The 25,090-nt window shown below is 40.4% G+C and overlaps 2 protein-coding genes across 2 annotated transcripts; both read left to right on the top strand.

Moving 5' to 3' along the window:
• The first annotated feature begins 9,911 nt into the window (after window positions 1-9,911).
• skor2 (SKI family transcriptional corepressor 2) lies at window positions 9,912-18,822 on the top strand. Its single transcript, XM_075455620.1, has 8 exons — window positions 9,912-10,029; window positions 11,906-13,917; window positions 14,506-14,569; window positions 15,227-15,304; window positions 17,206-17,271; window positions 17,478-17,576; window positions 17,733-17,800; window positions 18,766-18,822. Exons 2-8 carry the CDS (start codon window positions 11,935-11,937, stop codon window positions 18,820-18,822), a joined length of 2,415 nt encoding a protein of 804 aa, XP_075311735.1. The 5' UTR covers window positions 9,912-10,029; window positions 11,906-11,934.
• Window positions 18,823-21,242: 2,420 nt separating this feature from the next.
• ier3ip1 (immediate early response 3 interacting protein 1) lies at window positions 21,243-22,395 on the top strand. The gene is made up of 3 exons (XM_075455287.1): window positions 21,243-21,391; window positions 21,704-21,805; window positions 21,971-22,395. The coding sequence occupies exons 1-3, from the start codon at window positions 21,301-21,303 to the stop codon at window positions 22,024-22,026; spliced, it is 249 nt and encodes an 82-aa protein (XP_075311402.1). The 5' UTR covers window positions 21,243-21,300; the 3' UTR covers window positions 22,027-22,395.
• The last annotated feature ends 2,695 nt before the right edge of the window (window positions 22,396-25,090 follow it).

The following is a 25,090-nucleotide window of genomic DNA, read 5'->3' as shown; positions in this document are numbered from 1 at the left end:
TAAATGCCCACAGCAAAGCTAAAAAATGCAATGTCTTTGAAAAATATTTGCTTAGATGGAGCTTGAACTGGATTATCTTCTACCCTTCAACCTCTGTTGGAAAAAAAGTGTTTTTTTTTTGTGTTTGTTTTAAACTTGTTATTTGTAGTTGTGTAATATCACTTTTGTGACAGTTTCACTTAATTCAAAACTGGGAATATTACAATGTGCCGAGCAAACCTTAAGTATGGAACTTTTGGAACCATGGAAATGTTGTGTTTTTTTGTTATTTTCTCCATCTATGACAGTTTCATGTAATGCAAAATGTAACATTTTAAATGGCAGATATACACATACAATTCTGAGGTTTTATTAGAAAAGGGACATTTTGAAAGGGTTCTCTCTCCTGACTAAAAGCTGGGACAACACTTCCTCCATGCCAAACTAATGGTTGGGATGATCTCATCTTTTAATCATGGGATAATTACAAATGATTTTTACACATCCTCTTTTGTGGACGAACACATTAATTGTGCTTATGGACGATTGGATCAGCTATGCCATTTCTTTCTATTATCTTTTTTTTTTTTCACCTATTTTGTCTAATTTCTGAGGAAAATCCCCTTCTTTCAGCCCACTCTTTGTATCGACCACCTCCATTCCTTTATCATCTGCATCACTCTTTATGTTCCTTGGTGATTAAGCTGTAGTTTAACCTCCAGTCCTCATTAATAATAGACAAATAGAAAAAGCATGAGTTGTTCCGCTTCCTGTCAGTTGCACTAATAGAGCCCTTAACGTTCACATTAATGTAGCTCGAGTTTACTCAAAGTCAATGGCCAGACTAGTCAGAGACATGATGGAGCACAAAGATGCATCAGGTCCACAGAGTGAGGCATATAAGCAACATGGTTGAAATTATGTGGAACCCATTTATGTTGTGTTCTATATTGTAGTGTGCAGCCACAGGCACTCATTTGACTTTCAAACTTTTCCTCACACTTTATCATGGACACACTTTGTTTTTGTTTTTGCATTATCTGCACATTCAACACAAGCATCCCACTCCTCTTCTGGTGCATTTTTTGTTCATTCCTTGTTTTGTGTATGTGAACTGTGATCTGTGATGCTAGTATGCTGTGTTGTCTGTGGTTGTGTGTTGTGTTGCACTTGTGTTGTTTTTTGTATTCTGATTCGTAATCAGTGTATTGTGTATTCTGTATAAGCTACTGGATCCTTAAATTTCCCTCGGGATTAATAAAGTATCCATTTATCTATCTATTTACCACAATATTATGTGGCAGAGATTTGATGTAGAACATACCATAAATTTAAAAAATGTACTGATTTAAATTAAACTTTTTGGCCTCAATTGGCAAATATATGCTGGGACAAAAGAGGCAGAATTTCATAAAAAGGTCACCTCTCCGGCTGTTAAGCACAGTGGAATAAAAAATCCTGCTTTAGGCTTGTGACAGGGAAGAATAAGTTGAATTAAATACGATCAAAGTCAGACTGTAAAAAGCTGAAGAAGACAATGGCTTCTAAAATGGGACAACAAACTGAAAGACATGTCGTTGTCTGTGGACTACCTCAAGAAGCATAAGATGTTTATAATGCCATCACTGTCCATTGATCAAAGCATTAGAATCAAAAGACCCATAGCTGGCTACAAAACCATGTACAAGCTGTGACACTTGCTAAAAAGGATATTTACTGACCAGACAGTTACTCATAGTTATCTTCTTGAAGATTCTGCATTTCAACTTTTTCCAGGACTCTGAGTCATGAAATCGAAATGATCATGTTTGTGGCCTTACATGTGACCCATAGCGGTGTTTTGTAAAGTACCGCCCTTCCAAGAAAAAGGACTGAAATATGACTGATAAGCATTTCCACACCATAGCAGACGTCATTCTCAAGTTTCCTTTAAGAAGCCACAAAATACTCGGGCATGGGGAGGGCAGATGTCGAGGTACTGTGCAGTGCTTCCAGTTATTTATGTATTCATGACGGATGTTTGAGTCCTACATATGACAACAGGGTTTCACTCCCGAGTCACGTTCAAGATGATGTTTATGGTTATTTACAATACCACCACCACCTGCATGGACGCCATGTTGCTGGTTGCATTGGTTACATGTGAACACAACATATTATGAGGAACGTTAGACACTACCTAGTTGGGTTTAGCTAATAACTTCAGTTGGTTAGGGTTAGAAACCAAACACACTTGGTTAGAGTAAAAAAAAAGAATTTAAAAGATTTTCATGGTTTGGACAAAAATCCATTATTTTTACAAGGTAACTTTAATTCATCAAGGACATTTTTACAAATCACATGGAGTTGCTCTTTCTTGCATATTCTTCAAGCATTGTCATGGATTGTTTTGGCCTGCATGAACCAACACAGGCTATTGAGTTCAGAGCACTCAAATGTTGTACCTGGTATCTACTGGAGTCACTCTTCCAGTTTTAGGGTCACATTCTCTATTACTCCTATTACCAGGGAGACCTCTGTGGAATTGATTTTCATTAGCAGCGACCTAGCATCAACTTCATATGCACAGTACTTGATAATAACCTGTGCAATGGCCTTAAAGTTTACTCCCAGTGTATTATTTTCTATAGCTGCTTTTAGTTTTTTGAATATTATCAGTGCTTTGTTAGCCTTGTACAGTGCCATACATTCTACTATATATGTGGAGAATACTGATTCTGCTTTCTTGTAGTTGGTCCAGTGAGAGCTCAAATAGTGTCACCAGTCTATGAGTCTTGATGGATCACTCCATCAGCCAGTAGCTGTTGCTCTGACCCTCAGATGTTGTTCCCAAATGCCCAATTATTATATATCCTCAGCAGTGTTGTCATTCTGTTGGGGGCTCTCCAGGTCTAGTTGTGATAGTAGCTACCCTTTCTTGTACCAAGCACCTTAGTCATGATGGTGGTCGATACTTCGCTCATCCAGTTTTCACCTGGGTTGCTTTCTCCTTGGGCGTGCTTGTAAAATAGTATTTCATCGATATTCCAGGTGTTTGTCCATGTGTGACTTGTTTTAGATGTACTATTCTTGGCTAGATTGCAAGAAACTACAATCAACAGGTTGCAGGTTCAATCCTTGCAGAAGTCCTGTGGCTTTGCTCCTAGATAGCACACTTAATTCTAAGTGTCAGTTGTATGAATACGTCAGTCAGAATGTTAATCATGGCTTTTATTTTCAGGCACTCTTATCATTAAAGACTTAAGGTCATTGGAAAAAGATTTACAATAATATAACCCCCTGTCTCACTCTCTTTCTCACATGCACGCACACACACGCACGCACGCACACACACACACACACACACACACACACACACACACACACACACACACACACACACACACACACACACACACACATCCGCACAGCCAGAAAGTACTTAGTACAGGCCTTATGGGGAGACATTTGAGGTAATTCATTCAGAATCCATTTTAACACATTGAGCAGGCCTAAGTGCCAATCTTCCTTTTTGGTGAGTTTCCATGATTTTATGTCCCATATAAAACCATGCAGTTTATTCCACAATAGCCTATTTAAGTTACATTAGCGCCAAATATTCCCCAGTAAAGAAAATTAAGCCATGATACTGTGAGATCATCTCGGTTAGTTATCTTCTCCCTGCCGAGAAGTGTCGCTTTGACACCCTGCAGAGAGCTGAATGACTCTCTGGGACGAGAGGTCTGATGGTGTGTCGCTTGTTTCTGATCTCTCTGTCTCTCTTCCCTTTACAAACCTGATCCAAACGTGTAGTGCTGTAAAATGTTATGAACTATAATCTGGTGACACATATGAGTAACACAAGACAAAGAGCATCATGTGTCTGATTTGAACCGTAACATTCATAGTTGGTGTCATAAACACACGGATGCCTGTCCTTAGTGAACAAGAATTAGGGTGTTTTTATCTTTTTAAAATGCATTTTGAAGTTTGACATGGTATTATTTAACAGTATCAGGAAGACCCTAATTTTTCATATACTTTTTCAAGCAGTGCCTGGCAAAATATTGTGAGGAAATTGAGACACAAACTCATACAGCACAAATACGCACAAACGTGTTTCATTAGTGCAACAGACTTGCTACTACTTCAAAAGCAGCCAGCACAGACTTTCTTGAAACATCAATCTGAGTTTTTTTTTTAATTTTTTAATTAGAAAATTCAAAGAGCAGGACCAGTGGTTTTAGTGTGTTTAGCTCACTTACCTCAAAATGTCATGTGAATGTAAAATTACTTTTTTTGAGTTGGGCTGATATCGAAGCCACTTCACATGAGAAAATTGTCCTAACAGTCAATTATGATCAATTGATAATGCAATTTTGACTGGACTGGACTGTATTAAGATGCTTTTCTATGTTTATTTTTGATGATTGAAATTTCCATCTTTGCAATTCAAACTGAATTCACCCATGTGCTAATGGTGTGTATCTGACTTTCCTGATGTCTCCATTCTGTTCAGTATATGTGTTTAATTAAAAACAAAGTCAGATTATGCCTTTATTGACAGCGACACAAACACACACGCACATCCAGCCCCTCTGACCTTGAAGACTCTCTGCTTGCCTTTAAAGCGCACCGTAGCGCCCAGCAGTCTGTCTGCACTGCAGAGCTAATTGACTTCAGCTCAGTGTTCACTTTTAACGTCTCATTACTCATTCCAATTAAAATAACTTCTACAAGTTTGCTTGTGTGCAGGGGTCTTTAAAAGTCAAGCAGGCCTTTAATTAAGGACCCGATTTGTTCAGCAGATAAAATTATATCTGCAGCTCTGAATGTACACCATCCCTTTTTTTTTTTTTTAGTCTTTTAGAGATGTATCCTACAACCACAAAATTCTATTTGAAATGTTTTAAATGTCCAAAAAGGTGAAACTGAATGATCATATCAACAAGAAGAGTCACTGAAGTTGATGTAAACTACCACAAACCCACTTTTGGTCTGAGTAACAACAGAGGAGCGGTCAAAGCTTTCACAAAGTGCAACAAGAAACCTGTTAAAAGGAGCATGCCTTCTCCAGAACTCTGAGTGCATTATTTAAATGGAAGACAAAGAAGTAAATTCATAAGGGGATTTAATTGTTGGCGTATGAGCAAGAATGATATTACACATTTTATATTTCAGCACACTGTGCTGTAATTTGTAGGACTGTTCCATTTTCATGTGCAGAGGCTGAGATCACCAGCTGCTGTCTCAGAGGAAGGTGTGTCTGAATAAGAGCGGGGTTAATACTTTTTCAATTAATTAAAAGAAAGCATAACTTTTTTTACACCATCCAAATGGATAATTTAGTACAGTCAGGCCTCAGAACTGTAACAGAATGATGCTTTACGATGGAGTCTTATGGATCTACAGCAACTGAAACCTACAGTGCAGTTAGTCTTCCCTCAAATTAACCAGCAGTTTGGACGTGGATGGGCTCTGCAGTGATATCTTGAACTTCAGGTGTTTCTGTAATATCATGTAAAGACATGCAGAACTAAACTGAGACTTCTGATTGTTTCATAGGCTCCCTCCATATTTAAAATTGACACTAAACAACTACAAAAACTGGATTTTTTTTTTTAATAGCATTTCTCTATCACACACACACACACGCACACACACACACACACACACACACACACACACACACAATTCAGATTACAAAAAACAAAGTACACAAAATGTTTAATGTTTTGGTTGGCCTCCTTCAACAAAATCCTATAAATCAACCAATCAAAAAGCTTGCCCCTATTATAAAAGATTGAAGGTACTAACTCCTCTCTGCCCTATATGTTGCGTCACCTGCATTTGCAAATTTTGTAATAATTCACAGGCTGATGTTCCAGATCTGCGATGAAAAATGGGAATCTTTAGTGGTTGGCCTGTTCTGCTAATTGGTACAAGCGCCTCAGGCAAGCTCACATCTAACAAACTGAGGACAACGTCGCTCACGGGCCCGCATCCGTCTTAGTATGGGGACATAAAAAATGGAGGCATGGCGAATAAAAGCTTGATTAGAACAGATAGCTCTGCGCGTCTTACTGGTTCCGTGTATTCGACATGCGCACTTCTGTGCTTGAAACATTAAAAAAAAAAAAAAAAGCAACCAAAAAAAAAAAATCCCATCCAAGTTCAACTCAAAAGTGTTGGAAAAAATGGTTGCAGACACTCTGATTTTACACCGCGGCCCATTGCTTTAAAGAGTAGTATGCAGCGCCTAATAATGCAGCTTAATAGGCTGTGACATGGCAAGACTAATACTGTAAATAGACCAATAATGTTCCTGCTTTCTTTTATTCTAATAACGTAGTGATGCTCCCATGAAGCAGGAGAGTAATGACCCGCACGTGCTGCGGCACAGGGGAACGCGCGCACGCTCACGCGCGCACACCCCCTCTAAATCTAAATCAACAGCAAGGCTTTTCATCATCAGCAGAAATGGATGGACCTTAGCAGGCAAATGAATAAAAACAAATCATCCACAATCATCTTAATTATTGTTTTGGGTTGTTGTTGTTTTTTTTTTCTAATTTGTGTAAGATGTGTGCTCATGTTAATGCACTGCAAATCTTCATGCAGACGACTCAAATTCAGCGAAAGACGTGCAGCATTAAGTAAGGATTACAACCGGGGAATTGCAAGGCGACTGTGCACCATATTGTAGCCTACATCTGCCATTAAATCCACAACAAATTAATATAAGCGTTGGGATCTGTTTGATGGTTAAATTCCCGTTTATTTCAGAGTAGCTTAGGCAAATAGCTGATACATCCTGGAGCAAGGCCGGAAATACCATATGGAAATGGTTGAAATGTTTCCATTAAATCGGCCGTTTAATAGTTTGAAAGGTAATTTTGAGGGAAATTATTTCATATTAAAAATGAAAATCCATACTGAGACTTGATTCAGTGTGAGTTTTCAGAGAAGGAGGGGATGCCTTTAAATATGGTAATCACTCACCTGGGGCATGCGTCATTTATTGACAGATTTGATGTTAAATGTCTCGAGCTCACTTAGTATTGTAGCTCTTAATTTATTATGTTTTGAGCCCTCTCTGCCTCTCTTCATCTGTCTCTCCGGTTTGACCCTCTGAGGTCACGCAAGCAATTCTTTTTTTTTTTTTTTTTTTTAACGCATGATTAATTTCTCAGCAGGCCGAGCCACTAATGCATTATGGAAAAATAAGTGAAGTGTATTCCAACGGGGCTAATAGCGCTATTGTATTCCAATAAGCCTTTTGCTGCTTCGCGTGGTTTTTGTCGTGCTCTGCCTTTGATAACATGTCAGAGACACCTTTCTCTGGGACACAAAAAAAAGTTGTCTCATTATGCTCTTTTACAGCATCTGTGACAAATCGTTTAGTGTCGAAACGTGTCGTTTAGAAACACGGGAAATCCACCCTTTATTTATGGGCTGTGAGCTTCCAGATGAAGTCACCTGAATATAGACAACTTATTTTAAAAAAAAAACAGGGCTGCACAGGCTCTCCAAGAAAAAAGAAAAAATTGGGGGGAAAGAAAGGAAAAAAAATTAAGTTTGACAATTTTTACTAATTTTTTCTGTTTTTTCTTCTTTTTTCCTTTTTTAAAAATATAAGTAAACAAATAAACTATTCCACCTCTGCCTGGCTTTTTGCATCTTTTTTTTTTTTTTTTTTTGCTTTTTGCATCTCATTTACTCCTGTCGCGTCTCCGTTGTGACGTCACCTGCAGCCCGCGCGTTCCCCCGTCCGCCGCCACCCCCGTCCCATCTAGGAGTGTTCCCGTGGCGTCCCTCCACGAAACAAAAGCACGCGCGGTGACAGCCTAAATTGGTTTGAAAAGGAGCAGATGGGGCTCGCGCTCTCTCTCCTCTGTGTGGCACACGCAGGAGCTGCGCACACACGCGCCGATTTAAGACTGAGCCTAAAAGCAACGCTGTCATGTTTATCCTATCAAGATGCTATTGTGAAAAAAGACTGCGCGAGAATAAATTACAGCCAATCCCGATATCCTGCAGCCTTTCAACCTGACTGCCAAGTACTCAGAGACATGAATGGATGATTCAGAATAAAAACAATACTGATAATAATGAAAACAAGTTGGATCAAATACTTTTTTTTTTTTTACAACATCAAAGCCTTTATGGGTAATCTTTCTAAACCATCAGACTCATTTTAGACTGAATCAAGATTCAAACGTGCACGAAACCTTTCAAACAGATGACACGCCACTGCATCCTTGATATCCACGTTGTTGAGGATGCAGGGATGCTGTTAATGACACATCCCCGGAGCTTTTCTAACGTCTGTGTGTCATCTGCAAACCACTCACACAATTACAACTTCTCCTTGCTCGTCCGGAGAAGGACTCAGTGCTTTGGTTACTTTTTCTGTAGGCTAGGCCTATACGCAGTCGTTCTTCATTGATCGTTATCAGTCCCAACAAATGCTGCTGCTGTTCATGTTTGCATTTTGCTTTCTGAAACCAGCCTCTCCAAACTCGCACAAAGAACGCCTGTTACTTCCAGCGCCTGTATCTGTGGTGGCATGACATGCGGGCTGTGGAAGAACTCGCCCTGAGAGCAACTTCGCTGCATCCGACAGCGATCAGGAGCGCACTGTGACTGAGAGTGGGGTTCCCTTTAGCATCTTCCAGGCATTTTTCTGGCAATTTATTTACACCATGTTTAGTTGTGCGCCATATTCAGTTATTTGTTTTTGTGGAAAGGCGCGTCACTCAGCCGTAGCAGCAGAGAGTTTGGCCCTTTGAAAGGTGCGCTGACAAACCGCTCCATTTCGACAAAATATAATAATCCTTCCGAGATTTTTCAGAGCCCCGTTCAGGTGAGTTGTTGCCGCCTTTTAAGGCATCGTGTGCTGGTTGGGAGCTCCTCTTACCTTCAATTACAACATATGATATTCTATAGGCTACAGTGTGCTTCCTGCTGCCTTTCATCCCAAGGGAACAACCTGCACAAGTAAAGAGTCGTGTTTCGAAAAGCCTTCTCAGCTGCTCTGACAGACATTATTCTGATCCCCAGACTGCCTGCCTGCCTGTCTGTCTGCTGTCTCAGCTTTTATTCTGCCTTTCTCCTGCCCCTACGGTCAGGCTGTTTCACTCCACTCTGTCGGTGTTTAAAAGGCACCTTTTTCCAGGGCCAGGCTCCTCTTCTGGCTGGTTCTGCTGCCAGCAGTCGCGTTTAACATCAGTTTACTGGTAATTAACTTGTATCTCAGAGTGCGTGTGCAGCCGACCAGCAGACACCCATCTGATGTCTGCAGCGTGTTATGTAGTTATGACTGGTTTTAGAGCTGTGTGGAAATTAATTTGAAATTGATATTAATTAGGTCACCGATATAGGCCTGGTGAGTAAATTAGCTAAAAAAAAGGATGCTAAACTTAAATTCTGGGGTGGGTTTGATGTGTTGTCATCACAGCGTAGGAGGCTAATTCATTTCAGTCTGAGACCCCTGGGGCGTGTGCGTGCACGCGCGAACCTGGGTTCAATCCAAGCTCGCGCGTCCCCTTAACCTGTCCGCGGCTCTCGGTTTGACTTTTCCAGCGTTGGCGAGACGTCACTGTGGCTGTTCAGTCTGACGGAGCAGCAGAGCGCGTGAAGGAGAGGAGGACGAAAGTGTGCGTGCACGAAAGTCTGTTCGCGAGTGTGTGTAGCCTACTGAATGGCGGAATGAGCTCGCGCCCGACGCCAATCAAACTTGAGGCAGGTGTGCGGCCGCGAGAGAGAGAGAGAGCAAGAGAGAGGGAGAGAGGGGGCGGATTACTGCGCGTGGTGTCTCTGAAAAGGAAATAAAGCCGGCGCGAGCGACGCAGTTTACTCACATCTAGCGAGCGGGCTCACTCCACAGTTGAAGATAAAAAAAAAAAAAAAAAGCCGGTACAAATTCCACGTGCCTCCCGGATATAATTAAGTGTGTTTGCGTGAGAGAAAATGAGCTTTTTAAAGCCGGGTAGGATAAATTGATTTGTGCTGTGACGTGGAAAGCTTCTTTTTTTTGACGCGTTTTGGAAGTATTCCCAAAAGTTGGAGGTAAGGACTGCTCGCTTCGCTCTGTCTGTCTAAAAATGTTCGAGAAACCGAACCTATTGTGTCCGATAACTTGTCACAAAAGGAGCAGGGAACGGGTTTCTAAATGTGTTTGAAGATAGGGAAAGGTACACGTGTGGGCCCATAATCTCACACTGCACTTGTTTGGCATTACTGTAGAATCACGGCATATTCTTTATGATTATTACTATTGCATCTTACTGAAATAACTTCTGTAGATATTAAACTTGACCTCTGACTGTTGAGCGTTTTAATGCGGCCTGTTACTGTTACTTTGCCTCAAGTAAAACCATCAGTCTGTAGCTATGTGGTGTAATAACTCGTTTTTTGTCTTTTTTTTTTCAAAAGGGGAAAAAAAACTCACTTTCTGCTTTATATTTTGTGGTCCGCTACCAATTCGGCATTGACTTATCTTGTTTCTTGGCCTAGGCTGACTCGTGTCGTATCCAGTTTTACGATATTTAAATACTTGAATAGGCTTCACAAATAATTGTTACTGCTTCACCAAATGGAGTTTAAACAAACGGAAAGCATTTATTCCCCCTCTGGATTCTTTCTGAGTGTCTTTAGTCTGCAGTCCCGTGTGAAACTAAAAAGTCATGCTTAAATTGGACCACATATTTTCACCACCAAGCAGGCTTTTGAAAAAGAAATAAAATAAAATAGACAGAATTAAAAAAAACCCACAACAACTTTTTGTCGTATAATATAGATAACATGATTTGGTGGAGCTGTCACCCTGCTCGTGGAAATTCAATCACAGGCTTTTAGCTGTTTGAATGTACAGCACGTGAAATATAGACATTTTTGTGCTTTTAAAATTTATAAAAATTCAAACATAAACTGCAGATTAAAAAAAAAAAAAAGTCGAAGATCTTTAATGGAAAAAAAAAAAAAAATACACAAGTTTGGCTTCCCAAAACTATTTTGCAACCCAGAGTTCTGCTGTCAGCTTTTTTTGAAAGGTGATGGGATCATAATCAACATTTGAACAAAGTTATTTCGTGATTGTTGCCAAAAACATAACCTGGCAAAAAAAAAAAAAATTCTACAACACCTGTGCCGCAGTTATTGTCCTCTTATTGAAACAGGTGGTCCCGTTGTTGTTGTGTTTTTTTTTTGTTTGTTTTTTGTTTTTTAATATATATAATGTTATATTTACTGTAATATGTTAAAACATTAATTACATTTTTTTTTTAAAGTTGTGTTTGGGGAAGGATTTTTGGGGAAGGATTTTGTTGAATCAGGGATTTTAGATTTTTGCATTTCATCTTTTGTTAGCAATCAACACTCGGCTATGAATGGAGAATTTCAATCAAACAAAGTGCTTGGCTATGTTTTAGTGTCATTATGATTGTACATTTTTGGAAAATACTTTTGGAAAATAGTTCTAATTCTGCTCTCCTTTTCTTATCATTTTGTGTAGCTTAGTCATGTAAATGGACAACAATCCGAATGAAAAGAAAATGTTCCTTTTAATTTTGCCCTAAAATTTTGTAGTTAACATTTTCCAAATCAGAAAAGAGAAAAGAAAGAGAATAATTAATTCATCAATTTGTTTTGACTGGGAAATCTGAAGCATTTTAATTGCATTACTCTGTCATGGACATCTTTATCATGGACCTTAGTTTTTTTTCTATCCCTTTTTTCTTTCTTTTTTTCTTCTTTTAATTATAAATTTGATCTGTTATACAGTATATTTTGGAACATTTCTGCACTCATCTTTGTGTGTATTACAGACGATCTTAGCTATTTCTACATTAAGAAGGTTGTGTGCATAAACTTAAACTAGACGGATTTGTTACATTTAAAAGCATCAACCCATGTGGACCTTTTTTTTTTTCTTTCTTTCCAACAGGTTGTTTCACAACCAAGTTTACTCCAAGTATGGACAAGACCCATCTTTCAAGCACTAATGACATAATAATGACGAGCTCAACGGGCCCTTATCAGCAGGAGCCTCTCACTCCACCCAGGCCCGCCCATCATCACTCCTCATCGTCTTCCTTATCCTCACCCTCTCCTTCCTCTTCCTCCTCTCCCCTCAAACCCAACCAGGTTGGTCAGGTCATCTTATACGGTGTCCCTATTGTGTCACTAGTTATTGATCACAACGAGAGACTTTGCTTGGCACAAATTTCCAACACACTCCTGAAGAATTACAGCTATAATGAGATTCATAATCGTCGCGTGGCACTGGGCATCACCTGTGTCCAGTGCACACCAGTTCAGCTGGAGATCCTCCGCAGGGCCGGAGCAATGCCCATCTCGTCACGCCGCTGTGGTATGATTACCAAGCGTGAAGCCGAGCGCCTGTGCAAGTCCTTCCTAGGAGAGAACAATCCGCCAAAACTGCCTGACAACTTTGCCTTCGATGTAACACATGAGTGCGCCTGGGGTTGCCGCGGTAACTTCATACCGGCACGCTACAACAGCTCCAGGGCCAAGTGCATCAAGTGCTCTTTCTGCAACATGTACTTCTCCCCGAATAAGTTTATTTTCCATTCCCACCGCACACCAGATGCCAAGTACACCCAGCCGGATGCTGCCAACTTTAACTCCTGGCGGCGACACCTCAAGCTTACTGACAAGCACCCAGCCGATGAGTTGATCTACGCGTGGGAAGACGTCAAAGCTATGTTCAATGGAGGCAGTCGAAAGAGAGCGCTGCCCTCTTCGGCCCAGTGCTCCTCGATGGGTCCAATGAAGGCTCTCCCTGGGTCGGTGGTGCCTCACATGATGGGACCTGACCTGGGTGCTCAGAAAAGAGCTCGGTTTGAGGACGAGGATGATCTGGATGGAGGGACTCTGTCTCCTCGCAAGACACCACGCAGCTACCCTGTGATCCCTGTCCCAAGCAAAGGCTTCGGCATGTTGCAGAAGTTCCCTCCCACATCCCTCTTCCCTTCTCCTTATCCATTCCCAGCATTTGGCCTCTGCCAGCAGAAAAAAGACGACAGTGACGTTTCATCTGGGCAGAAAGGAGCAGGGTTGTCGGGTCTGTTATGGCCTGGCCGTAAAGACACTTTTTATCCTCCTTTCTGCATGTTTTGGCCACCAAGAGCAGCAGGAGGAATTCCTGTCCCCACCTACCTCCAGCCTCAGCCCAGCACCCTCTCCTCCCTGACCGACAACCCGTCTCTCAGGCAGGCCTTTCTGGATCTCTCAGACCATAGTGAATCTGGAGCAGGAAATGGAAATGGTGTCAGTGCAACCATGGCCCCAAACAGCGGAACCACCACACCCAGATCTGGGCTGTTTGACCCAGAGTGCACAACGGTTACCCCTGACCTTCGACCTGTGACATCAGAGGGATGGCTCAAGCTTTTGGACAACCCAACCCTCCAAACAAGGAAGCCGAGTTACGGCTCGGCCTTCCGCCCAGTCATTAAGGATGCAGAGAGCATCGCAAAGCTCCACGGCAACAGTAGAGGAGTCACTGGGGCAACAGATGAGGACTTTGGAGTTGTGGGTGCCGGGTCAGACAGACATCAGCGACTGTCGCCCAGCAGTAGTTGTAGTTATGGAAGTGAAAGTGGAGGCGATGGAGAAGCAGAGGTTGGAGAGAGTGAGGAGGAGGGGGAAGTCGATGTGGAGTCATCGAAGCAGGAGGATGAGGAGGAGGAGGGAAGTTTCACAAGCAGGCCACCACAGACTCAACCCAGCCTGTACCTCTCTGCTCCCAGTGACAGCGCTGGAGAGGAAAGGGGGCAGGATAGAGGGAGTGGTGCCATGTATCCCAGCACCTCCCCTCGATCCTCCTCAAATCCCATCCTGCAAGAGTCCCCGAGCCTTCCTGCCTCTCCTCGTGCAAGCTTGCCTCTTTCGAGCTCTACCCCACCTCACAGAGAGGACACCGCTTACAAAAACGTAAATATCCCCACAGGCCACTTTAGCTAATTATTATTTAAATGGTGCTGCAGTCAGGCAGTGCTGTGATCTGCATAAGCAGATTGATGGGCCGGTTTCTCCCTGTAGAAATTGAAACAGTCACCCCTCTCTGATCCCAGCTAATAGGCCCTGGCGTGGATTGTTTAATGGCTACAATGTGTTTGTACTCTCCCTGTCACCCAAGCCTGTTAGGGCAACTCTAATCTTTAACCTTTTGACTCCCAAATTAACGGGGCCTCAGAGGAGGGATCAGAGACAGAGGAAGAGTTATCAGGACCATTTGAAAATGAGTTAGATTATTTGTCAAACCAAAAAAAACAGTACATATTTTATACCACAGATTTTTGAAGTAAAGAGAGAATAGAGCATGAGCTCCAAACAAATATGCTCCAGATTAACGCTAACATGGGTTTATTAAAAAAAAAGTGACCAGGGAGAAACCGTCAAAGCTTAGTGTAAAAACCTGTGTGTCACATCTGCTTTGTAGTATGTCCTGTTATGTTGGCATCGTACTATAACATGTACCACATGTAAATGAAATGCTTACTGAGTATTTTCGTTTGCCAGGTTCAGAAAAACAGAGACGAAGGGCTGCCTGCATATGCAACCAAAGACAGTTCCAGCATATCTGGTGAGCACAGACATTTAAATCTTTTTCTCTTTGTCATTTCTAATGTAGAATTAAAAAAAAAAATCAACTGCAAATTTGATAATGTTCCACCTCGCAAATGCAATCAAATACCAGTTTTGAAACTACATAAGACCTGAAAAAGCAGTTTGCTCTGTTTGCTTTGCCGGGTTTGAACGGGTTGTTTGACACACTTTACACCCCGCAGTCGTTTTTATGATGTCTTCAAATATTTCAACAGTTTTATACATTGTTTTCATCAAATAGCATCGCAAACTACTCCACCAAACTGTTACACCCTATCTGTTTCATCAGATGTCGGAGTCAGTTGCATTATAGCATCTTTGTTTCATTTATTGTCTGAGTGAGTGGTTTTATAGTGTCCCCGTGTCCCTGCGAGGCTCGCATTCCTGTGACGTTTCATTTGCTCCTCTCATCTCCCAGTCTGACCCTTTTGCCGAGGAAAATGTCTTCTGTGTGTTTTGTTGCAGCGTGCTGACAAACACATGCATACACTCGACCGCCTGACTTGCGAATGCACACACACACAACATGCGTACACTTAATTATCTCCATGTGTCCGGATAACCAGCTCAGCCAATGGGCCTTACTGAATCTCCCTTCCTGTCTGTCTCTCTGTCTTTCTCTATTTTCTGCCAGATGAAAACAAAGAGCAGAGTAGTTTCTTTGTGGCCGAGAATGAGACGTCGGCACCGGACTATTGGAGGGAGAGTTCAGGTACAAACACTCTTCTATGTTTTTCTTTTCGGAAGTGCTTAAAGAGCACCTGCTTTCAGATTGAAAATAACAACTGAATGAATGAGAAGAAAAGGATTAGCTGATGGTGAAAGTGGAATTATTGGGATTGCCATGTTTAATATAATTTCTGCATATGGTTTTAATCCAATTCGAATCTCACATTGCAGAGCGAATTTCAAGTCATCGCTAAACATCCGTTGAACCATCATTTGAGATTACATGAGGACATAAAAGTATACATCAAGCTTATAATGATTATTAAAACTCTCACATGGTAAAACTTGATGTTCAGAAATTACAGTGATGTGTTTTTTTCTCCTCATTCAAATGGCACTCAGGATACTTAACGCAGTGAGGGGAAAACATATCCCACCATCACATCCCCTTCTTCTCACACATGGGGAGTTAAGGGATTCATATAAATACACAGAGATATGAAACGGCTGCTGAAAGCTGCTGCTCATGCCACTCTGCCGCAGCTGCTCTCTTTAGCAGTGTTGTCGCCAGTACTGTTACTCTAAGGGGGGCCGTTATAGTTCAACAAGAAAACATCAGCTCAGAGATAAGCAGCGCACCGGCAATCTCCATCCTAGACCCATATCTCCGCCGACATAATTGGCTTTTTTTTCCTTCCTCAGCGCAAAAACACCCTTTCCCGTTTGAAAAAGATCACAGCTTATTGCCTTTTTATATCTGTCAGGAAGACATTAAAAGTGCTTTATGACATCTGTGCCAACATTTATATCTACTCCCCCCATTCCCTCAACCCCTACACATACAGACACCGTAATGATCCCTGCGCATAATGTATAATGTATTTCGAAAAATTACACGAAACAAATTAAATGAGACCACCTTTCCCCTGATTGCCAAATGTCTCCCTGGGCGGTGGGAAGCTCTACGTGATTAGAAGGCCTGATTCCTCTGAGTCCCAACACCCCCCCTCCACTGTCTTTAAACTCTCCCTCTGTTTCTAGGGAGAAAAAATAATCTAATTTTCCATTTATGTAATGCAAACCGCCTTGGCTTTGACTATTCACGGTTAATTGACTGTCAAACGAGGTTGTTATCCTCGGGCACTGTCTGCAAATTTGCTTGTCAAATGAGACAGAGAGAGGAGAGGAAAGGAAAGGAGAGAGGAGAGGAGGAGAGAGTACAGAGCTCTCCCTGCTCTAAATGAGAGTGAAGCATTGAAGGAGCCAGGATACGAAATGACTGGAGGAGAATATACATATCGAGGGTACTGGATTGCTTCATTTAAGGCAGTAAACGCCTCATTGTCACAATTCAGGCCGTAGCGCAAACACACATGTGCATGTATAACAATGTAGGTGCTTTCAACATGTGATGGAGATGTTTGTTTCTGAAACAGAAAAGTTCAGAGTAATACTGGACAGAGCAATTACCCTGCTAAAAAAAGAAGATTTTTTTTTTACATTATGAGGCAACAGTTGTCAACACCTGTGCTTCTTTCTTTACAAAACTGTCAGCTCGACTTTGACTTTTCAGCACTCAACTCCTGTTACAGCTCTACCTGACTGATTTACTCCAGTTTGTGGGATTTGATCTGACAGCAAAAGGAGACCGAATAAGAGAAGTAGTGACTGCAGTAAGAGATCTCCAGTGTACGCCAGTAGTTGGTACTAACTTACACTGACATCCAGAGGCCAAAGAGTGAATTACAATGCTTAACTGAACATCGACAGAGCAGAAAGAGGCAGTGAAGGAGGGTTAGAAGACTGATTCAGAGGAAATCAGAACCTGACAAGTGTGATTCTAAGACTCAGATTTACCGTCAGGCTGTGTTAAGAAAATTCTTGCTACTTTTGGTGCTCGAGATAACATGCAGTGGGCTCAATATTTTGACTCTATATTTTCAGGTGATCAAAGTAGAGGGTCTGCCTCTCCTGTGCCACTAAAGAAGAATGTTGAGAGCATGGAAAAAGGTAAAGAATGGTCTGAGTAACAGAGGGAGTAGTTGGACAGTTCCATTCCTATCAGCTGTTAGTAGTCTCTGTAAATTTATACTGCATGACTATCAGATGCACAAATGCATTCATTTTTAAAAAATCATTTTTTAAAAATCCCTTCTCCCCATTCTCAGCCCCAAACTTTCACTGATCTTCTTCTTCTGCTTCTTGTCTCTCTGTAGAGGAGCTTCAGAAGGTTCTGTTGGAGCAAATCGACTTCAGGAGGAGACTGGAGCAAGAGTTTCACGCTCTAAAGGGCACCTCACCATTTCCTGTCTTCCGTAAGTCCGTCTTTCATCCCGCTCTGTTTTCATACTCTGAAGAGTCATTTTCCCAATGTTTATTAAGGTATTTTACAGCCTTCTTGTACCCATGTCTCCTCTAACTCAAATGATTGTTGTGCTACAGCTAATCCAAGGTTTTCACACCAATTTTAGATAATTTTCAAGATCAGATGAAACGAGAGCTCGCCTACAGAGAGGAAATGGTCCAGCAGTTACAGATGGTGAGTGTACTAATGGTACAATAAATGCTGAACACAAATGTGCTTATAAATGATAAATAAAACACCCCTTGGAGATTAGTGAATTTAAAAGAAGCCTCACGTTCTCCTATTAAAAAACGAAAGAATATCGTTTAGACTTGTTATGAAGCACATCTCAATAAAATATGGCTGGAGCAGGAAAAAAGAAACCAAAACAAATGTGAAAATAATATCCTAATTATAATACAGCAACATTAGATTAGAACATTAGATAGATGTGCCGTGGGTTACACCCAAAACCGATATTAATGTTTGATTATATAAAGTAGGACTCAAATAGACACTTGTATTGTCGCTTATTTGTCCGTCAAAAGACAGATCCAATCATCCAGTTTGTCTTTCATGGGTGAGAAGTTCCTCTACAGCCGTCTGAGTGTTTCCGTCCACATCAATCACTGGAGCAGCTGGCAGACAGGCTGACAGACGCTGTTTGTCTTTGCTTTCTGACACATGCAACAACTGTACTCGCTTGTACACACATGGCGGCAAACCGTGCGCATTCACCAAACTACACACACCCAAGAGCATGCAGCATTCGTCTAACCACGAAGGCAGACTGCTGAATAGGTTTCCAAGCTCATTTGTAAGCATGCAAGTGCACGCCAAAGTGCACATACACACATAGAAATTGACAAATGTGTCTAGAACCAGCAGATGGATCTGTCTGAGAGTAATGACACATTAATTTCACACAGACATTCAAATGAACCCCAAGAAAATGTTTAATTCATGCGCAATTTCAAAACTTTCCACATTTTGCCCAGACTCCCTAATTTCAAGAAATTCTAATGTATTTTTCTCTTGTTTATTTCAAAGTCAACAAATGAGAAATGAAAGTCTGATTTACAGACTAAATTTTTCATGGCCATGTGTATCAAAAATGCGCCTTGATTTAATTTTTTTTTCTTTTTTTTCTTGTCTTTCAGATTCCATACGCAAACATGATGAGAAAAGAAAAGATCACTTCCCATCTCAGCAAGTAGCTCAAAGGTAACTGTTTCATTTAACTTAATGAAGCCGCTAATTAAAAACATGCTTTCTGCAAAAGAAATGTTGTGCTTTCTTTAAGGTATTTGTTTGGATAATAGCAGCAAAAAAAAAATGGAACCTTAGTTACGTTTTACCCATCTGAGGGTTATCCAGTCATATTAAGTTATGATACACTTTAATTCAGTTAAGCCTCCAGAGCATCTGCAACCTTTAAACCAGTCAGTGTTTGAAAAACATTCAGTAAAAATATGAAGCTAATCTGTCTGTTTTTTTTTTTTTTTTCTATTTTTCTTCTCTTTACAGGCTGAGTCAGTAGAATGAAGATGAAAGAGCTGCTTGGACTTTTTGTTAGTCAAACTTTTTTTTTTCAGAGGTGACACAATAAAATGACAGAAATATGGGATTTTAAAACAACTACAGAAAGGAACATATATATGTATATCACACACACACACACATTTTTTATGTTTTCTTAGGACTGCATCTATTTGGGTGCTTCTTGAGTGTCACTTCTGTCAGTGGCCCTGTAAACACTCACAACTCGTTTGGACCACTTCATACTGCTACCAGCATACTGGTAAAATATTCCTTACTGCTTTCCCCAGGGTCAAGTTTCTTCTCAGAACTGACTGAACTGAAAGCAGCTGACGCAAACTGGTGACCTCAAGAGAAATGGAATGATTTCTGTTGTTCCGTCATTGTAATGTTGTCAGAATAAGTTTGCTCCAAACAGGACTTGAGCAAACAAAGCCTTTGTTAGCCTTTGCAAAGTTTCTGGAGCTGTTAAGGACTCACCCAGAAAAGCAGCTGTAGATACCAGAAAGCAGGTGACAAGAAGCTGCGATCACAGGAAGGCTGGGAGTTATCTGTAGCTCTGACTGCTGTTGGTCTAAATGCATCCACATCTGCCTGCTGTTGCATTGGTATCACCACACAGGGACCCTGAAGAAAAACAGCCTTTATTTATTCTCAGTGTTTGATTTAAAAGGGGCTCTTCTCATCATGTGGAGCTGTTACCGTTCCCTGTTTACACAAATCCTCATTATGCAATTATCAACATGACCAATTAAACTGACGCTCCGGCTGTTAATGTCCATAGGATGGATAAATAAGGAAAAGAACCAACTCCATAAAGAAAAATGAACACAGCACAGACCGTATTAATGATTAGGGCTGTAAACCCAATGGTGCATTGACAACAGTATTAATACAAGGTGGTTCACTCACCGGCAGAGCCGTGCACGGTTCCCAGGATTTCATAACATAGTATTTTGTTCTCTACAGATGTTACTGCATTTACAAACCACAGTATATCACAAATGACACATATTTGATATTTAATTTATACAGGAAAACTGAAAATGATATTGTGTGTCAAATTATTGTTTGACCTCCACCAGAGCAGCTTGACTTTTGCTAAAAGGCACATAAATTGTACTTTTTAATTCTCCATCCAGATTTTCACAGTTTGAATAACACTTGACATTGACCTGGTGTAAAGGTAATAGAGCTGCCATCAGCAGACGATTAAAAGCTTGCTCCAAAGGGCATGCTGTTTATCCAAAAGAGTGTGCAGCCAGCAAGGAGCAAAAGACTCCATCTACAGTGTTGTGTATCTACATGTAAATAACCTCATCTGATTGTATAAAATGTCTTAAGAATACTGAACCTTACAGTCTCTATCTATATGTGCTTGTTTATTTGAGTATCAAACCCTGACACCCTGATTGTGAAAACACTATTTATTATAAAAGAAGGAGACGTCACGATGATGATGGTGCAGTTAAATGTAAGTCAAAAAGAGTACAAAAGACAACTCACCTTGTTTATAGAATGAATGAAAGAAGTTGTCATCTGAATGATAGAATGTTCCCATTATAAACTGTTAACGCAGATGTATTTCAAAATGTTCTTGTAGTTTCTCTACTATTTATGTGTAAATTAAAAGTCTATACAAAAAAAACCTGTGCTTTATTTTTTGGGAATAAATTAATGGCCTTGCACAGATCTACCTATTAATGATAAATGTGAAAACTGAGGTGGAATTTGTGCATTTCAACAGCTTGTTTGTAGAGACACGTTTAAACCAGACACTGGCAATCATTGGGATGACAAGTCATTTAATCTGTTTCCCAGATTAAAAAAAGCTACATAGCTGAGAGAAGTGTCGAATGAAAACATGAAACAGTAGTGACGTGATTCAGACATTGTCTACTGCGGGGAAATATTGTGAAAACGGATTCATAATAATTCATAATTGAGAATTAATCATATTGTTTGTGTCTACAAAACTACCTGCGATTCGACCTCATTTCCACACACTTAAATAAAAATATGTGCGTCAAATTATAACTTCTTGTCTTTCGCTCATGTGATCGCGCGACCCCCGCCGCTTCTTTACGGTAGCCGAGACTCTGGGAGTGGCAGGCTGCGGAGGAGGAGGAGAAGAAGAAGAAAAACTAGTTGCCAGCATGGCGTTTACTCTGTACACTCTCATCCAAACCGCTATCCTGTGCACAAATGCGATTGCTGTGTTACACGAGGAGAGGTTTCTCAGCAAGAGTAAGTGTTGCGCCACACGTACATCTTACTTTTCGGCGACGTGACGTTTTTTTTTAGTGTGGTACAAGCATCCAGCATGCAGCGATCAACTGGCAACTCATGCATTGCATGGATTATTCAGTATGTGGTTAAAGTGAATGGGCTGTCACAGAGAGATTAATAAACGGGCTACAAACAATCAGTTAAATGCTGTAAGAACTTATTCTCACTTAACCCTCTGCAGCTCCCTGCCTCCTTTCTCTGCCTGATTGAATTAGTCTCTTTCTGTTTTGTTTTTTTTCGTACACGTGTCCTCTTTATGTGTGTCTACAGTCGGCTGGGGTGTTGACCAAGGGGTTGGAGGTTTTGGGGACGATCCAGGAGTCAAGGCTCAGATTTTGAACCTCATCCGCTCAGTTCGGACCGTCATGAGAGGTTGGAAGAGTTCCTATATCCCCAGGGGAAAAAAAAAAAAACCCTCTAAAGAATGTGTTTGTTCTATAAAAGTACTAATGCCAGATTTAGCCAGATTTTGCATCTACACTTGCTGGTGAGAGCAGTTTGTTTACTCATTTGTTTCTTTTTCTTTTTTCTTTTCAGTGCCTCTGATAATAGTGAACTCTGCCAGCATCGTTCTGTTGTTGCTTTTCGGTTGACGGCTGGCTGGAGGTGCACTGAGCCACAGGAGAAGGTGCCACAGAACAGCCGAGCCGCAGACTCTCAAATGCAAAGAGAAGAACTGTCACCCGGTCAAATATCTGGCTGGAGCAGACTTCCTCACCTGCTCATAAGCAGAAAAGACTAAATACATTTCATTGACAATTCAAGTCATCCAGGGTCTTCTCCACTTATTGACATGTATAATGTTGTGATATTTACCCATCTCTGAAAAGATTGTAATTTTAGGAAATATATTGCCAAAGGCTTCCCGGAAGAAAAACGACTCTTTAAACACTGATTCCCTCCCAATACTACAAACACAGAGATGCTTTGTTTTTTAAATAAATGCGTTGCGATTGCCTTCATTGTCTTGGTTTCCATTGAAAAATGTAGCAACAGAGGGACGGAGAAGATGGAATAGGGCTGCTCCAGCTGTTTTCCATTCAAATCCAAATCTGCGTGTACAAAGAAACAAATGAAGTGTTGATCAGCCAATCTGTAGAAGACGATTCTGTTTCTCGTGACAGATGAGCTTTCCTGTGACAGGGTAAGAAATACTGTATCTTTTAGCACAGTTTCAAAGTTTGTTTGACTGTATTTATTAGGCAAATGCCTTAACAGTATCAACAGAGTGTTGTCTTCAAAATTTAGTCTGAACTCTGAGCTTGCATTGTTTGGGTCTGATGGGGATCAGTCGGTTTTATTTTAAAGTGTTGAGTTGACATGCAGCGTGGACCTAATGCACTTTACTGTAAGAAAACTATTGGGTTAAAATGTACAGTAAAGATATAATTATAAAAAAATATCTACAGTTTGAAATTCTGAAGCGGGCAGTATTGAGAACAAATGTTAGTTTTTGATTGGGTTTGTAAGATTTAAAGACTTCATAACTTAGAGAAGTGAGCTGAAGACTTGAGGCATATTTCATTTCTACAATTTAGCTTTCAAGAGAACAGGCCATTGTAGAACTAGAATTAGAAATCCTTATTAAGAGTATATGTGCCATCTAATAACACTGACCTGGGAATCAATCGAGCATAAAAGATCTAAGTGCATCTAAGGATGAACCAGTATCAGTCGGTTTGGCAAATAACTCATTTTGAATGATATCTTGAGGCACGATGTCACAGTCAGTCTGTCACAAAGACAATTTGTTTCCATTTCTTTAGTTGTGTCTATGAAAAATGTAAAAAAAAAATAATGATAACAGCGTTTGAAAGACATCATAGTGTTTTTTTCTCTGACAAGGTGGTTCCCAAAGAGCTATCAGCTAAAAACTTGACGTATCACATCATGGTATGCAGCACACCTTGTAAAGAATTTGAGGAAAACGGACAAGTAGAGGTCAAATGAAGAAGGTGCTGGCCTACAACAGATGAACAGCATTTGAAATAAACTAAACGATAGAAACAATCAAGGTTTCTGGCAGAGGTCTGACACAGTCTGGATAGTATTGAAGTAGTGTCGGCTCATTCCCACAGACATTGGAACAAAAGGCAGCCAACATCCCAAGAAAAGCTTCGAAACATCCCTCACAAAGCCTGGAGAACTATTCCTGAAGACTACTTAAAGAAATGACCAAAAGAAAGTTTGTCTAAGAGGGTTCAGGTTGTGTTGAAGAAGAAAATGCGTCATACCAAATATTTTCTTTTAATATTATTAAAATCTTACACACTCTGATTTTGACATGTATTCTGTATTTCCACTTGTGTTTCCACATGTTTCATGAAATCACCTACTAATTGTTTTCCTGCTAAAATATAAAGAACAGATGGGTGGCTCAAAACTTCTGCACAGTACTCTAACGGACATGTGAAGACATCACCTTAATTTGGTTATATTTCAACAAGCCCTTCCTCACATTTCAATGAAAACATCTCAATTCTACATATTCCATTCAACTTCATGTTTGTCCCTTTTCATTGCTCTGCTTCAATAATAATCTCCTTATGTTGTGAATTATCACCATTCCCTCCCCTGCTGTTTCACAGCCTTGTTTATTCACATTAGTTTTGACCCTAGATACACAGTAAGGGGGGAGGGTGTCTACTGGAATTCGAAGCATATGTTTAGCAGAGAGATTTGCGCATTAAAGCCACTTTGACGTGTGATTAGTCCGAGTTTAGCCCAGGGACCACAGAAAAACCAGTAGAGGCGACATTACATGGATGTATACGTTCCAATCTCCGAGTTCCAAGGTCACAAGGAGCAGTTGTTCATTTGGGTGCATGTTGAGAATTGAATGGGTTTCGTTCCACTTCACAAGTTCATCATTTTGGAAAGTATACATCAACTCTAACTTAATGAAGTTACTTTTTAGAAGTCATACTTACTGTTGCTATTCTAGGATGTGCCGGTGATCAATACATTATAGAATGTTCTGAAAACATATTATGAAAGAAAATAACGAATTGTAGTCTGCTGAAGGAAAGCAGGTGATAAGCAAAACATACACTAACAAAAGTTTAAATTTGTATTTGAATGAAATAATCCATTTTGTTCTCTTTTGGAACCGTAATGCCACGATGTATACAGTGAGTGTAGCAACGATCAGCTGAAATACTGAAAAAAATGAAAAGCAAAACATTTTGTTAAAGTGATAAACACGGTGCTGATATAGACATTTCATTAATTTAGAGTATGAGATTATTTTCTTAACATCATGTTTTCCACAATTATCATCAGGGCTACACATTTATGTGTTTATGCAAACACTAAAAGCTGAAAAACAGTGGTGTTATTCACTATGTGGGGGTAACATGAAAAGAGGATTTGACCAATGCTGTCTGGCATCATGCAGAGAGAAGGTTTTTATCTTTCTGATAATACCGCCCGGCATATTAAATCTAAAAGACCTACTAATGCGATACATCTGCTGGTTGTTAGTGTGATGGGGCACATATGTTTTATGATTTTTTTTTCATCATTATTAACCCTCTTAACTGATTATAACCTATTACTATGTAATAAAAAAAATAAAAATAATCACAACATTTCAAAAACTGGATGAGAAATTCAGTAAAAAGAGAATGATGCAAAAAAATGTGAAAAAAATAATAA

Source organism: Odontesthes bonariensis, chromosome 22 (assembly GCF_027942865.1).
Source record: "Odontesthes bonariensis isolate fOdoBon6 chromosome 22, fOdoBon6.hap1, whole genome shotgun sequence".
NCBI classification, from domain to species: Eukaryota; Metazoa; Chordata; class Actinopteri; order Atheriniformes; family Atherinopsidae; genus Odontesthes; species Odontesthes bonariensis.
Note: the sequence above shows the minus strand (reverse complement) of the source record. Positions and strands in the feature narration are given on the sequence as shown.

Excerpts from the sequence above, each read along its gene's own strand:
- ier3ip1 (XM_075455287.1), top strand. The coding sequence starts at position 21,301 with ATGGCGTTTACTCTGTACACTCTCATCCAAACCGCTATCCTGTGCACA. Across the intron at positions 21,392-21,703 it reads GGAGAGGTTTCTCAGCAAGA|TCGGCTGGGGTGTTGACCAA; the intron begins GTAAGTGTTGCG and ends GTGTGTCTACAG. Across the intron at positions 21,806-21,970 it reads AGTTCGGACCGTCATGAGAG|TGCCTCTGATAATAGTGAAC; the intron begins GTTGGAAGAGTT and ends TTTTCTTTTCAG.
- skor2 (XM_075455620.1), top strand. The coding sequence starts at position 11,935 with ATGGACAAGACCCATCTTTCAAGCACTAATGACATAATAATGACGAGC. Across the intron at positions 13,918-14,505 it reads AGGACACCGCTTACAAAAAC|GTTCAGAAAAACAGAGACGA; the intron begins GTAAATATCCCC and ends TTCGTTTGCCAG. Across the intron at positions 15,305-17,205 it reads CTATTGGAGGGAGAGTTCAG|GTGATCAAAGTAGAGGGTCT; the intron begins GTACAAACACTC and ends CTATATTTTCAG.